Below are 16,188 nucleotides of genomic sequence, written 5' to 3' on the forward strand. Positions count from 1 at the left end.
CCAAGAAATATAATTCGCCAACTAAGTGAGATCACATTTCACCAATCTCCTATTTATTGCTTACTAAAAAAAAATATATAAATAGGACCATTTGTTTTGTTAGAAGGGATCGGTGACGCTGTCCCCCACCAATCAGATTTTGATGGCCTACCCTGAGGAGTGGCCGACAGTCCAACATGGATGGGGGCCTCCTGACACACGACAGATGATGTTGGAGGAAAGAAGGATTGAGCGCCCGATCCATTTGTTGGAGGAAAGAAGGACTGAGCGCCCGATCCATTTGTTCTCCCAGGAGGCAAGCTGCTGCCAGAGGTGTATGACAGCAGCTTTCTCCTCTGTCTCTATTGAAAACGCACATTTGTTTGAACCGAACATTTATGTGGGAGTTGGTAGAGATAGCTGTCGGCAGAACGGATGTTCGGCCGACAGCTATTGAAGGTGCAATGAGACGTGCACTTTGTATCTATCTTCTCTGTAATTTTCTCTTCAGAATCCTCATTTAATAGCCAAACTATTAACTTAGAATTTCCTAATAGGGGGAGGTTTCTTACCTAGACAATTCCACTAATGTTACTGATAAGGGACAAGAGTAGATTCTGCTTAGGTTAGGAGCCCCATAGAAGATCAGGAGATCCTTGTGCTGTTATACATCATTTGCCAATTTACCAAACTGAATAAAACCTGGATCAGGCTGAGTTCACTGCAGCGTTGTGTTTTCCGTATTTGTGTTTCATCAGAGGAACAGGAAAATTGAAAAAAAATAAATAAAAATGGAGCGATTTTGATCATCTGTTGTGCTCAATGTGTGTAGTTCCCTTAGGTTTTGGTTACTTTTGATAGGAGAAAGCAGACAGGACTTTTTCTCCAGTCAAGAGCAACTGAGACCTGATAGGACACAAACTGAGCACAACTGATGCCCAAAGTAACCTATTTAAACAAACTGTGATTAAAATGGATCACATTTTTACAATTTTTGTGTAAATGTGTAAAACACAACGCCGATATGAACGCAACCTAACACTGTAGTTAGCCACACTGTTATTGGCTATGACAGTTTCTTCAAGCATTGCCCTAGTGATGGCAAGTTGCCTTGACTGCAACCCAAAAGTCAGAAGAAATACAAATATACTGGATTTACAGTGACTGTTGGGTCGTGTGTCACAATGTGACTGCATTTACTTTCATTACGCTGATATGTACAGTACGAGTAGCATGGCAATGCTGGAGTTTTTGGCAGCACAACATGTGCCCGTGCAACCTCCACATTAGTGTGGACCACTGACTTTGAATAAAATGTGTCAACTACTAGAAACAATTGGAAACAATCCCCCTAGTGGGGGGATATTTATCAACCCCTGTACATCAGTAAACTGGCATCTAAAATTAGCAAAATTTGCCACACGTCCTGCTTGTGTAAAATCTTGAGACTATTTTGGGCGGTTGCTTCCTGCTCACCAGTTTACCAAAACGTGGGAGTGGGCAGTGCAGGGCTGGACATAGGTGTCCTGGCACACTTATTCTAATCCACGCCAGTAGATTACACCTGAGATCTACACCGGCTCCCTTTTGGGCACAGATGCTCCACAATTATTAGGAATCAGGCGCTGAATAATTGTGGGGCATCTAATGCCAGCGGGGGATAGATTAGGACTACCATGTAAAACCCTAGTCCTAATAAATGTCCCCCGGTAGTTCAGTTGTCAACCCATCTGATTTTTAATAAGTTGACGTGCCGGATACCCTGACTCATTTCAGTCGTCAACCCATTTAATTATACTAAGTTGACGTGCCGGGTACCCTGACTCATGGCTTCTGCCTCCAGAGGGCGACGTACATATGCAGATACTTCTTTGCTGACGTTGTGTTTCAGTCTTGGATACAAACCAGTGTGTAAAGTAGTGTAGAACACAGTGGATGGCTCATATATTGTCAGAGTGAATGCAATGACTGGAATTCTTCTTCACCCTCTGTTTCCCCCACCACCCGCTGCAGATGAGTGAGAGTGAGACTTTGATCAGCATGGTGAATAACATGGTACACTCCTCCCCCAGAGCACAGATCTTCATGCAAGTAAGAGAACACTTGAGCGTTCCCATCTCCAACCCATTCCCATCTCCACATGAGATACGATACATTGAGATTACGGGATTGCTTAGTCAACTCCCCACCATTCAGTGAATGCCAATGACCTGAGGTCCCACCATCTGCCAGTATAAATAACTTAAGCTATAAAAATATGCACATTTGTTGCTACAAGCTGTTTATGGCAAATAGAGGTGTCATCTACATGAGTGTCACACCACCATTATTTACATGAGGAGAATATGCTCATAGAAGGGATTAGGGCAATGGAAAAGAGCAACCTCCATAGTGTCAGTTCTCATAGATAATTAATTCATTCTCCAGTTCAACCATAAATCCACCTGTGACCTTATCTTATTATTTTTATGAATTAGTTAGCCTTAAGTGTCATATATGGCCCAGTCTACTGAGGCTTTCATTCTCCCGAAAATATGGTTCAGCAGTGCAGGTCACTAAGTTACTGAAGTCCATGCTAAAACTTCTTTACATATACTTATCTGATCCCATATTTGTCATGTGCTGTTAATGACAGATCATTTTATTGGGTTTTCTCGTGTAGGTCTCTCCTTATGCGGATCCATACAGAGAAGCTCTGCAGAGCTACCAGTTCAATGAGCAGGACACAGATGTAAGTGAATGTGAAGCTTTTATGTTGTCATATTTTATCTATCTGTAAGTTGTGTTATAAGGACATTACGTTTCTTTCTACTAGAAACTCCTGGGTAGGCTGTGTGAGCAACATAAGGTGGTGAGGGAGCAGGACCGGCTAGTGCAGCAGCTCCGAGCCGAGAAGGTAAGAGAAAAAAAGAACTACACGTATTCAGGGCCTGTTTACATGTCCAGGATTCTGCTCCAAAACCCTCATTAGATCTGTTACCATGCTGCCTCCAGTGCCTATTAATGGGTTTTTGAAACCCTGTTCACATGCTCCAAATCAACCTAGTCAGCTTTGTGTCTGTGCCACAGAAAGAAAAACAACGTGCCAGAAGAATGATCATGTTTATTATTTTTGCGGATTCCAGACAGAGAGGCCACAGATCAGCCTATTGATTGAGACTAATCCGTGTGAAGATCTGAAACGCATCAAACTGCACATTCACAGCTGAAATCCAACTGTCCACCACGAAACCTCTTGAAAACACAAGTTGAATTTTGCCATAGGAAATCTGCGACATGTAAACGTAACCCTAAGTTTACATTCAGATGTACTTTCTACGGCAAAAATGTGATCGCACCTCAACCTCGATGCAAAATATACTGCTCCAGCATGGAGCTGTGTTACAGGGTCCTGAGAGCAGCATCTGTGAGGATACTATAAAAACTCTTGAAAACTTTGAATTTTCTTAAATTGTTAGTCATTTCAGAAATTGGAGCACCGCCTGGAAATGGTTTGGGAGCATCTATCAGATGCCCCTGTCACTTCATGTCTAATGACAGATCACCCACTCAATAAGATTTAGGGTTAATTTTTATTTTTTTGGGCAAAGCAATCCTTCACATTTAAAGGAAGGAGCGCCGCGGCCTTCTCACTGTTTACCGCAGGCCCAGTGACGTCACGACTAGTATCAACTGGCCTGGGCATGACTAAGCTCTGTTCACTTTAATGGAGCTTAGCCCCGCCCAGGCCATTGATACTAGTCGTAACATCACTGGGCCTGCGGTAAACGGTGAGAAGGCCGCGGTGCTCCTCGACCGCTGCTGCCTTTTCAAACAGCTGATCGGCGGGTTCCCAGGGGTCGGACCCCCGCCAATCAGATGCTGATGATCTATCCAGAGGATAGATAATCAGTTTAAACAAAGTGCAGAACCCCTTTATCAACATATAACACTAATCTAGAGGCAAAACATTCTCCACAAGGTTTATCTTCTACAATAGTCATACAGGATGAATAGTGAAGAATGAATAAATAAAAGCGTAAAAAGGTGCAAATTGGGCCATTTATACATCACATTATTTATATCTATATATAGAAGTATTCTCCATTTAACCTTGGCAGAGACTTCACAGTAAATATAGCAGTATAAATGTGTGGGTGGAACAATAGATCATTGTTAGTAACATATTATTAGTGGGAATATAGGATTGCTGCTAGTGTCATCCAGAATGAGCAAAAAATAATTTGCAACTGCAAACTCTCTTGTGACTGACTGCTTGCCCACCTATCCAGGAGAGCCTCGAGAGTGCACTTATGGGAACTCACCAGGAGATGGAGATGTTTGGCAATCAGACAGCGTTTCCAGAAAAGTTACTGCATCGGAAGGAATCCCTCCAGAACCAGCTGATCAGTATCCGTGTGGAGCTCTCACAGGCCACCACGGTAAGGCACATAACACAAAACGTAAATTAACTCAGAATAAAACAGCATTCTTTGTCCTGATTCACATGTACTTGTACTCAGCATTTCATCCTTGACAATCTCCATGAAAGGGTCCTTTGTTGGTCCGTGTGTCAGTTTTTCTGCCCTCCGAGTGACATCCATATTCCATGTGCACTGCTAGGCTGAAAAGGGATTTCCAGAGCACCTCCTATCAATGATCAGTGAAAACCACTGACAGAACACGGATGCCTTTTGTGTTCTGTCAGTGGTTTTCATGGTCCCATAGACTACATTGGGCATGTTTGGTCCACATTGCGGATTTAAATAGTACATGGGAATCAAACTTCTCTGCCACTCAAATGCAGTGGAAAAAGTCAATTATCTTGTTATGACACTGATTATTACCAGAATGACAAGGGCAACATTAATAATATGTCCTTCAGAGCAACTTGCATAATTGCATTTTACCGTCCAGTAATTAAAAGGGAAAATCATGCATGTTAGGCCTCATGCACACGGCTGTTGCCCGGCCGTGGCCGCATTGCGGCCCGCATACGGCGGGTCCGCAATACACTGGCACCGGCTGTGTGGACCCTGCATCACGGATGCGGAGCCATTCACCAGGAAATGCGGTGCGGAACGGAAGCACAGATCGGAAGCCCACGGATGCAACTACGGAGTGCTTCCGTGGTGTTTCTGTCCGTGCCTCCGCACCGCAAAAAATAGAACATGTTCTGTTTTTTTACGGTGTGGACGGATCACGGACCCATTCTAGTTGAATGGGTCTCGATCCGTCCCGGCCGCAGCACGGATGTTGCTCGTGCATTGGGGACCGCAAATTGCATGAAACGGCTGCACTATGGCTGTGTGCATGAGGCCTCGGCTTATCAAAGTAGACTTGAGTGTGCATTTACAATTTGTAATATCATGTCAGGGGTTTCTTTTAGTATGGTCTAATGAGCCTTCATGTACTCTAGGCATTAAACAATAGCAGCATGGAGTACGAGGTGCTGGAGGCGGAGGTCTCTGCTTTACATGATGCTTTGTGGGAGCAGCTGAACCTTAACATACAGGTAAGAAGTACTCATTTCTCTGGAAAAACGAGCAATACCAGTCATAGCAACACATTCATGGCTTGTATTCCAATCTTTCAGAACGAATTAATGAATAGACACATTCAAAGGGAAATCTGGAGGATTCAAGATGTAATGGAAGGCCTAAGGAAAAATAACCCCTCCAGGGGGACAGACACGGCCAAACACAGAGGTGAGATTGTGTTCCAACTGTTTATAGAGGACATGTTAATAATCCACTAAATGGATGGATCCTATTTATAACAATCAGATGTCTTCTATCTGAGAGCAGGGTATGCTAAAGGGAGTAGGATTCCTGTAGTGGGAAATCCTGACCGGACTCCTAGGAGAGATGTTGAGAGTCCTGCTTACTTTCCAGCCTTCTATATGCACACTGATACAGCAGGAGCTGTCAATCATCCTGTGTGGGCAGGGCAATCAGGACTCTCACTGTCTCTCCTAGGAGTCCTGTCAGGATTTTCTCGGCTCCAGATCATATAAACCTACGTATCGCATTGCTCAGCTCCTCTCCCTCTATACATACTCTCTCAGATAGGTCAGCAGAAATCATCTGAAAGGATTAGTTGGGAAATCGCCAACATGAAGTCTTGCATTGGCAGCCCAGAGCTTTGGTGGTGCGGAGATTGGGTTTTTAGCTGCTGATCCCTCATATATGAGCTATAATAATACAAGCCAGTAATTTATGGGGACTTCTTATTATAAAGTACAGAGGTGAGCCTACTGCAAGTCTTTATTGGTAAACGGTAATTTTTTCATGTTCCCTAATAACTGGCACGTCCATAATATTGTCTGAATGATAAAAACAGGACATTGCCAGTCTTTTATCTGTTTAACTTACATACATTTATTTGTATGTTCCTTGTTTTTTCCATCATTGACTTGTGTTCTCTCTTATAGTAGCTGCAGGGCCTTCAACAACATTCACCTCTAATAGTCCAGCAAGCCCATTGAGCTCTGCCAGTCTCACCAGCCCCCTCAGCCCATTTTCCCTCATCTCAGGATCTCAGGGATCACCTACCAAGCATACTACAAGTGAAGTAAGTGGTTTTCTTATTAGTTTACAAACTTGCAAGCAATTTAGGAGATGGACTTTCTGCTGTTCATGGGCATCGACACCAGAGGGCAGTACGCTGAGATCCTTTTCACTTTTTTCAATGTTATATACTTCTTGATAACCCTATTTCAATAATTTGTTTCCAAATCAGATTGGATCACTTAGCTGAAGAATTCAGACTATAATCTATACACAGAATATCCATATCTATATAAACTATTTCATTACTAATGCTTTTAGAAAAGCAAAGCAGAAACTAAAGGTGGATTTACACGAGTAGATATTCGGGCAGAATATTGGGAACGAACATTTCTGCGAACACTCATTCCCGATAATCTGCCCGTGTAAAGGTGCTGACGATCACCTGATAAATGAGCGTTTTGCTCGTTCATCAAGTGATCCTGTTGTTCATGCAGGCACCTAACTTATCATTTCTGGGCAGCAGATTGTGCTTTCTAAACAGCAATCTGCTTTGCAGAAACAATACAGCTCTATGAGGAAAGAGCGATAGCAAAAGTGATTCTTCGTCCTCATACTGTGGAGGTGATCGCTGCATGTAACTTCAGCACTTCACCTCCATTGAGTGAGCAGCCGACTGTCTGGAAGGAACGCTTCATTCCCAACAATCATCTAGGCGTGTAAATGCACCTTAATTTATCAAAACCCTTTTCTTCCCAGATGCAAATATGTTTGATTGATATCTGTAATGAAAATTAAAGGTAGTTCAAGACTCTTGCAGTTATCTCTCTAGTGTACCTTATATTTAATCTTTTTAAGATCTGTGCTTTCATCATTGAATAGAAACATTTATTGAGAGTCTGAAAACTCATTCTCGCCTCGTCCTGATTGGTTACACAGAGCAGCAGCATAGATCTCCTGTTTTCTTCAGGCTGAATTCTTATCTATATTGGCACATTGTAACAGTGCCAGCTGCTCATCAAATGACAAATAGTAGTCTTACATGGGTTATCCAAAGTCTAAAATAACCCCCCAAAGCCCAGGCCCCTTATATACATTATACTTACCTGCTCCCTGGCATTCGTGTCGCTGTGGATCTTTGCATGGCCGCTGCTGATAGGGAGGCTCGTCCCTGTCGCAGCCTGCTATTGGCTGCTCCCTGGCAACTGCGTCACTTCAGATCCCTGCACGGCCACTGCTTCATCTCCCCGTCACACGGATCAAAACATCCGGGGTCACCGGATGTTTTGATCCGCGTGACGGGGAGATGAAGCAGTGGCCGTGCAGGGATCTGGAGTGACGCGGTGCCAAGGAGCAGATGAGTATAATGTATTTGAGGGGCCTGGGCATTGGGGGTGATATTTTAGACTTTGGATAACCCCATAATAACAGTTGTAGCACAAATTATATGAGTAAGTTTCATAACTTCCTTACATAAGGCTAGACAGTCCTTTTTACTACACAGCATAACATTGCTATTGCCACCTCATGTTGTCATGTCCTTGAACAGTTGCATGCCATTTAAAATATAATTATTCTTATTATATGTGATTGAATTTTCCCCCCTCATTTTTTCAACCCATATTTATTTCTTTATTTTTGCTATTGCTTATTCATTTTTAAAACCTGTTTACCAGTAAATCGATTTCCTAAGATTTATACATTTTTTTAATTCGTTTTTTTTTTTACTTTGTATCTATAATTCCCGCTCTTTTTACCCTATGATTTCCCTATTCATCCCTTGCTGCTAATGCTTTCTGGCTTCCTCTCTGCTCAGGACTCGGGCCCCCCTCGGCCCCCTCTCCCTCTTTCGTACACTCCCCTGGATTCTCCTCCAGCTGTCCCTCCACCCCCGGGGGAGGGCCGCTTCCAGCCTTGGCCTTACCCTATCTCTCCCTGCTGGCCACACAGTGAGGTAACTAGAGGGAATAAAGGGAAAACAAAAGGGAGGGGTTGTCTTAATACATAAAGGACCCTTCACCTATAAAGAGGACCTGTCTAGGACCTACTAGAATTGTATGAACTAATTGGCAAGTGGCTGTTACTAATTAGTGTCCCTGCACAGTCTGGCATTGTCCAGTCACAGACTATGCAGACACACACTCACAGCAGGTCAAATTCAGTTGGTAATTCCTCCAGAAACCTCTAGTAGAAATAATAGAGAAACTGGGTGGTATAGAGTTATATAAAAAGATGCTCCAGAATCGTTATTTCATGGGGAATAAAATGATTTATTAAAGCAGGCATATGAGGAGAGGTGACAGGTCCTCTTTAAAAACACCACTTGACATGCCTGTTTTAATAGCCTTATACATTCCCCGTGTTATAACAATTCTGGAGCATCTATTCTTATGGCTCTATGTTGTGCCATTCCTTTATTATTCCTGCTGGAAGTTATGCATGAATTACTAGCAGTCTGTAGTAAGGGTACAGAAGGGTGTTAACAAGTTGGAGGTGTGTACCTGCAGAGACTCACTCTATCCAATCAGTGCTGCCATTGTCAGTCTGTGCAGGTACACACCCCCAACTTGTTACCACCCCTCTGTATCCTTACTGCAGACTGCTAGCAATTCACTCATAACTTCTAGCAAAAATAATAAAGGAATGGCACAACATAGAACCATAAGAATAGACGCTCCGTGATTGATATTATACATGGAATTCATATAGATATTACGACATGTCAGGAGTGGTGACAGGTCCTCTTTAAGTGACTTTTGTGTTCTTCGATATATATATTCTTCAGGTGAGTAAAATATGCAAGTAAAATTATGCACATGGTTTTTCAAAGTGTTCCTCTTAATTTTTTAATGACACTCTAAAGTTATCCATACAATAGCAGGTATAAGATGCTAGCAGGCAATGTCTGTGTCTAAAATGGTAAAAAATATAAAAGTACATAATGGACTAGGTTTACTAATCCTGTCCAAGATTTATCTTGCCCTGTTCTCAAGAATTCTGGCTTTAAAATGTCACAAAATAGAGCTTTTGAGACTTTGTGGGATTATTTGGGCAAAATATTTTTGCATTTCTACATCACTCAGTCCAGTTTTGGAAATTGGGTCTAGTTAAATATGTTAACCCCCTAACTGTATTGTCCCAGTCCAGCTCCAGCAGTGGGAAAAGTAGCTGACTGGAGGGGAGGGCTGTTTTAGATGCTGCTATCTAATGAATGGTAGCAGCTAGAAACATGCAGCTGTTCTTGAAAGCTGGCCTTCCAAGCTTTCAGACAATACCAGAATGACAGCAATATGTTTAGTACAGGGGAAGATATCACTGATAGAAATGGGGATGCTGTTAATGCAGCTGAAAGTAAAAACAGGTTTTACCCGCGATTATTCCCAACTCGATTTCTAACACTGATTTCTCCTCTGTTGCTTGGACTTTAGCTGTCATTTGGTCTTGTATGAAAGCCTGGACTGTCAGCTTTCAAACAAGACCAGTTGCATGTTTCTAGCTGTTACCATTCAGGAGATATCACCATCTAAAGCAGCAGCCCTCCCCTCCAGTTAGCTACTCTTCCCACTGCAGGAGCTGGACTCCGGCAAAACTGTTAAGTGGTTAAAGGGGTAGTCTGCTTTTTTTTTCATATTGATGACCTATCCTACACCCATTTCCCATTAAGTCACGCCAGCTTGCCGAGAGAGGCACAGAACGTGTCTAAGATGAATAGATATGGCACACAGCATGTCTGCCAGAATTCTGGTAGATTTTCATTGCTAAATGTATTTCCTAATATAACTTTACTTTGGGAACCTAATTTGTTAATTTTCCTCTAGCATATACATTGAATAATAACATACAGTAGAGTACCATGCACTGAGCTTTCTCAAGTTTGGTAAGCCTACATATTTTGCAAAAGGATTGTCTCCAACAATAAAGTTGGCATGACATGGACTGATGTTTCTGGTAACTACCCAAATGTTCCAGATAAATACCTGATTGTCAGCAGAGACGTAGGCTGCATTTACATCTGCTGTATGGGGACAAGAGATCGCCACAGGTATTGGTTGTCCCCATAGATAGTCATTGTTCCTGGACAGCAGATGGCTGTTTACATACCACGATCTGCTGCACAGAGATGATGATGATTTTAGGCGCTGGCTGAATGACAAGATCACCCGTTGAGCGAGCGTTTGCTTGTGATCACTGGCATCCTTGAACAGGGCAGTTATCAGGAATGATTGTTTTTACAAACGGTCATTCCCAATAATTGGCCTGATTATCGGTCCGTGTAATAGGACCTTTAGGCCAGTTTTAGACTAGGATGTTGGCTCCATGTGGGAGCTCTATTTCCCATTACGGACACTGCTCATCTGAAGTGGATTTGCAGCACCATAATGATTTATGATGTTGTGAATTCCTTCCTAACCATGAGTCTACTGAAGTGTAGTCACGGCATTATATGACTACAGTTCAGCAGACCCACATTTAGGAGGGACTTTTTGAAGTCTATGGTAAAACCACCATACCACAGCACGCCAGGTCAATTTCTGCACAGAAGAAAAAAGCCAAGTGCACATGAGATTTGTCAAATCTCTTTCACTTTGCTGCCACTGAATTACACTGCATTTTTTCTGCATGAGAATCTGCACGGAAAAAACGTATGTAATCCTCAATGTGTGCAGGTAGCCTTACAGTGACAGGTCTGATATCTGAAACCCACAGTCAACAGCTGATATTGGAGAGGCAGTTGTGACTGGCCATTGAAATGAATGGCTATCATGTAAGAGGTGATGGCCAAGCCCACTCTAATATCTCACCTCTCTACGGGAGGAATGATCTATATGATATCCATCCTTTTATTAAGAGAAACACAAATACTGTACATGTATCCCTGGGCGTAATCATTACAATGAAACATCCATAAATTAATGTGGGTTTATATTGCAAAATAGCCTTTTTGTCTTAATGACGTAAGAGTTTTATCCATTTAAAATATATACAGCCCCTTTGAGTTTTGTGCACAGTGTCCAATCTGTCAAAATCCCTCAATTATACGTGCAAGTTTGCCAGTGTCATGATTTAGAATACAGATTTTAGTTTTCTTCTTTCCAGAAAACAAGGTGGGCGTTTTATAAATAATTTTTTTTAGCTATCGTAGTTATGTGATTCAAAACCTATTATAGCCACTAATGATGGCAAACTCCACATGGGTGACTATTTAGTGGTGAGTGACTCTTTCTAGTAGCATGTGAGGTTCTCCCCTCTCATCCACATTTTGCTTCCCTCAATTATTTCAGCAATCTGTCCCTTATCTGCTATTGTGAAGTGGTTTCTGAGACTTTACTGTATAATGCTGGCAGCTCATTCAGGGCAGCATAAAATGCATGACAGGTGCCCTTTAAAAAGCTTTGAAAGAGGACTAGTCAAGTTTCGCAGTTCTTGCTCCCTGTTATTATAGAGCAGGGGACTGGTTGGCTGAGTGAGATGCCTCTGGTGCCGTATAACCAGTAACCTACAAGAACACCATTAGAATCCACATAGAACAGATGTGAGAGTCCAACTGGTAAATCATGATATCACTTTAAGGCCTCATGCACATGGCCGTTGTTTGGGTCCGCATGTGGACCCATTCACTTCAATGGGGCCACAAAAGATGCGGACAGCCCTGCTAAAAAAATATAACATGTCCTATTCTTGTCCGCGCTTTGCGGACAAGAATAGGCATTTATATTGATGGACGCCCGTTCCGTTACGCAAATTGCGGAAGGCACACGAACGGCTTCCGTTTTTTGCGGATCCGTGGTTTGCGGACCGCAAAAAACGGAACGGTCGTGAGCATGAGGCCTAATACTGTTGAACTCTTTATGTTGAGATGTTCCTAAAAAAAAGCCACAGAGGCTTTTCAGGGCAGGGTTCATGTGGAAAGAAGGGATTCAGCAATTTTAGTTAGAGCAGTTTTCTGCATAGAATCACATTTTTATCTTTCCAAGGGGTACTGTTTGAACAGTATTATCAGTTAATTTTTATTGATATTTATCCACCTCATTATGTAAACGTTACTAGCTTCCCAACATCCCCCATGCATGTATGTTGAATATCATCGGTTTAAATATGGCGTCAGCCCAGGAGCTGAGCCAGTGCTATAGCCAGTGGGTAACGATTGTTTTACAAAGCAGACAACCGGCAGTAGTGTCTATGGTCAGACAACTCCAATCATGGACACTTAAAGAGGTTTTTCGAGACTTAAATACTAATGACCTATACTCGGGATAGGTCATCAGCACCTGATCGGTGGGGATCCGCCACCCGGGACCCCCACTAATCAGCTGTTCAAGCAGGCAGTGGCTCTCGCAGTAGTGCTGTGGCCTTCTCACAGCTTTCCCTAGCCCAGTGATGACACATTCATCAGTCACGTTGCCTATGAGCAGCTCAGCCCCATAGAAGTGAATGAGGCTGAGCTGCGATACCAAGCACAGCCGCTATACAATGTACGTTGCTGTGTTTGGTGTGCACGGAGAAGGCCACTGTGCTCACAGGAGCACTGGTGCCTTCTCAAACACCTGATTTGCAGGTGTATCAGGTGTCAGACCCCCACCGATTAGATACTGATCACCTATCCATAATATAGTAAACAAGTGTTTGTAGAGCAGCACCCACGAACGTAAATGGCCACCCCCGTAATACAACAGCCGAGCCACAACCGCAGATCCTCAGCAGTCGACCGTATAGCAAATGAAGAGAGGTAGCGGCAGCATCTCCAGTGAATTCTTTATTGGACGGACTTTACAGAAAGTGTGCCATAAAATTAAGCAGCACACTTTCTGTAAAGTCCGTCCAATAAAGGATTCACTGGAGATGCTACCGATACCTCTCTTCATTTTTGATATCCAGAAGATAGGTCATCAGCATTAAAATCTCAGAAAACCCTTTAAACCTCTGAGATGCCATGATCAATTGCAACCAAAACTGATAGGTCATTTAGAGTGAAGGGGCTCCCTCTGGCGACCAAGGGCCCGGCCCTGCTATCTGCAATGAGATCACAGGAGCCGCTTGTTTACTATAGCAACTCGGAACTGTGGCCAGTGCTAAATCGGAACATTAACCATAGACTACAGTACTATTTTATTGCAGTTTTTGGTATAAGCAATCCAATGTTCGCATGTTCAATTATCCTTGGGAGGATAAAAATAAAGTAAAAAAAAAGTTTTTAAAAATAACCCCCCCTTCCTCATTACAAATAAAAATGAATGAACAAAATAAATAAACATAATTTTCAACGCTGTGTCCACAAATGGTCAAACCATTAAGTTATAAAAGTATTTATCCAGTATGGTGAACAGAAATATGAATCAAAATAGCTGAATCAATGGTTTTTGATTTCCTTAAAATAAAATTGGATGAAAAAAAATATTAAAAAGTCATAACTACTTGAAATAGTATTAATAAAAACAACAGATCACCCAACATAAAGAGTCCCTATACAGCTCTGTAAACGGATCTACAAAATCATAATGGTAATATAATAATGCAGAGACTTTTAGAAATTTTTCTAAAACTACTAAAAGTAAAAAAAATAAATGTAAGTTTAAATTTCAAGTCAGTGGCTCCACATCCGCACCATAGAGTGCACACGGCCAGTGCCCGTGCATTGTGGACCATATGGTTGTGTGAATGAGTCTTATTAAGAGAAAATATGAAAAATGTGAGGCCTATTGGTTTCTCCACAAAACACTTAATCTTTATTTGTATTTTTAAAGTATTCTCTTGGCGTGTTGGTAACTTACTTTTCACGAGCTGTTCTGCTTAATGATCAATTTCATTTTGCAGTTGAAGTCAAGTTTAGAGTCATATAAGAGAGAGTCACCTCATCTCTCAACATCTCTCCCCAATGAAGGAGTCCCTTCCACGCAGACAAAGCCAGACCCAGAGAATGAGAAGCAGCAGGCTATCAATAAAGGTAATAAACATATAGTTATAATGAAAAGTTATTATACTGGGATTTGGTGAGATTTATTTTTACGTATTATCCTCTAATACGTCTTTTAAGTTGGAATTGTCCCTCCACGAACTAAGTCACCAAATGAAGAAGGACCAGTGACAAAACCAGCCGTGGTGAGACGAGGGGGTAGCCACACGTCAAATGGACAAATCTCACGGGTAAGAGCATATTACTTGACTTTTCTTTTGGATTTAAACTATTGGTTTCCTACTGTGTTACTGGGGGGGTTCTGTGACTACTTGGGAAGCTTGTGCGTTCTGCTGGGTTTTAGTGTGTGCAATGACTAGGGAAGTTGAGAGGAGAAGACAGGACAACTTTCAAGCTGTTCTTACGTGCGGTGGTAATAGTATGACAGAGTTTCACCATTGGACTACGATGGTAAAATTCATAAATGCCGTTTCTGCTGATGTTTTATAGCAGTTGTGGAAATACATGTAAATCCACAATCGGTTTATAAGGCCTGGGTTACACCTGACAGATCCACCCCTGTATTTGCTGGCCAGATTTGTGTAGGCTGGATTTGAACTTAATGGGTTGAACTTGATAATTAAAGTATAACTGTCGTATAATTTTTTTTTGGAGTATTGGATTGTGGTGATTAATATCACCTTGGTGGCCCTATTTCAACTTTTCACTGTGTATTCAATTACCCCTTAATTCCACATTTTTGTTCCCTGAGCTGCCTACTTTTACCTGTGCTTAAAATAGGGTTGGTACGCATGGTCCGTCTGTGTTGAAGGACGGAGCGTGCAGGGTCACATTACTGACAGCCAGGGACTGTAAGTAAATGATTAAAGCCAGGTCCTCCCCAGCAGCTGATAACAGTGCCTGGGCTGTATGCACCTCTCCCTGACCCTGCGCTTGGCAGACGCTCCCTCACTCAGCAGAGCTGGAGAAGGCAGAGTTGAACCAGCGCACGACAGGGAAGGGAGATCTGCCATCTGCTCAGTGTATAAATGAAAGCAACATGTGGTAAGAGGACCCCTTTGTGCTGCAGGAGATTAACCCTTTAGGGGGAGGGCTCTGGTTACTGACACTTTTGGGGGGCTATTGTTACTGGCTAGTGAGGACAGGCGGGATTAGCCTCAGGCTGAGGGCAGTGGCGGCCATCTTAACTGAATAGTGAAATTGCAGTTTTATGCAGACTGGTTGCTAAGGGCTGAATCTTATTAAATATGGGGTAAGTCAGTCTAATAGTAACTGATTCTGGAATATCATGTTATTAGTAACTACATATATGAAAATTGAAATTAGGGTCTAAATGTGACAGTTATTTTTTAACATATTCATGTTAAAGGGTTTGGCCACTTTTTGGTTACTGTTGACCAATAATGTTTGTGGGATGATTATATGGCTCTTACTAATATAGTTCTTGTTGAAATTCTGCACCATTTTCTAGATTTCATCAGGTATGCCCCTTGTCTACACATTCTTTTCTGTTGTCCACACAGAGATCCTGTCCAAAAAATGGCTGCCGATGGAGGGTCATGTGACTAATCAAATCACCTCCATGCAATGTCTTCTCCATTCAAATACACTGCACCTGTCATCTATACTTGTTCTGTTGGGAGTTTAGTGCAGGTACAGTGTGTTTGAATGGAGGAGACATCACATGGAGGTGATTTGCCTGGTCACATGACCCTCTATCAGCAGCCATTTTATGGCCAACTGAAAAGACTTTGTAAACAAGAGGGCATACCTTAAAAAATGTAGAAAATGGTGCAGAATTTCAACAAA

General features: G+C 42.3%; 1 protein-coding gene across 12 annotated transcripts in view; it reads left to right on the top strand.

Moving 5' to 3' along the window:
* Positions 1-16,188, top strand: part of PLEKHA6 (pleckstrin homology domain containing A6) — a 128,993-nt gene that overhangs the window by 103,099 nt on the left and 9,706 nt on the right. For 8 of the 12 annotated variants that reach the window (XM_040424001.1, XM_040423993.1, XM_040423996.1 and 5 more), the window contains 9 exons: positions 2,642-2,710; positions 2,795-2,875; positions 4,251-4,400; positions 5,378-5,473; positions 5,555-5,666; positions 6,392-6,531; positions 8,284-8,421; positions 14,280-14,409; positions 14,500-14,609. In XM_040424001.1, coding sequence (XP_040279935.1) covers positions 2,642-2,710; positions 2,795-2,875; positions 4,251-4,400; positions 5,378-5,473; positions 5,555-5,666; positions 6,392-6,531; positions 8,284-8,421; positions 14,280-14,409; positions 14,500-14,609 — 1,026 coding nt within the window. The remainder of the gene's footprint in view (positions 1-2,641; positions 2,711-2,794; positions 2,876-4,250; positions 4,401-5,377; positions 5,474-5,554; positions 5,667-6,391; positions 6,532-8,283; positions 8,422-14,279; positions 14,410-14,499; positions 14,610-16,188) is intronic. The other 4 variants (XM_040423997.1, XM_040424004.1, XM_040424005.1 and 1 more) reach the window with 2 other exon arrangements.

This window comes from Bufo bufo, chromosome 3, assembly GCF_905171765.1.
Source record: "Bufo bufo chromosome 3, aBufBuf1.1, whole genome shotgun sequence".
In the NCBI taxonomy this organism is placed as follows: Eukaryota; Metazoa; Chordata; class Amphibia; order Anura; family Bufonidae; genus Bufo; species Bufo bufo.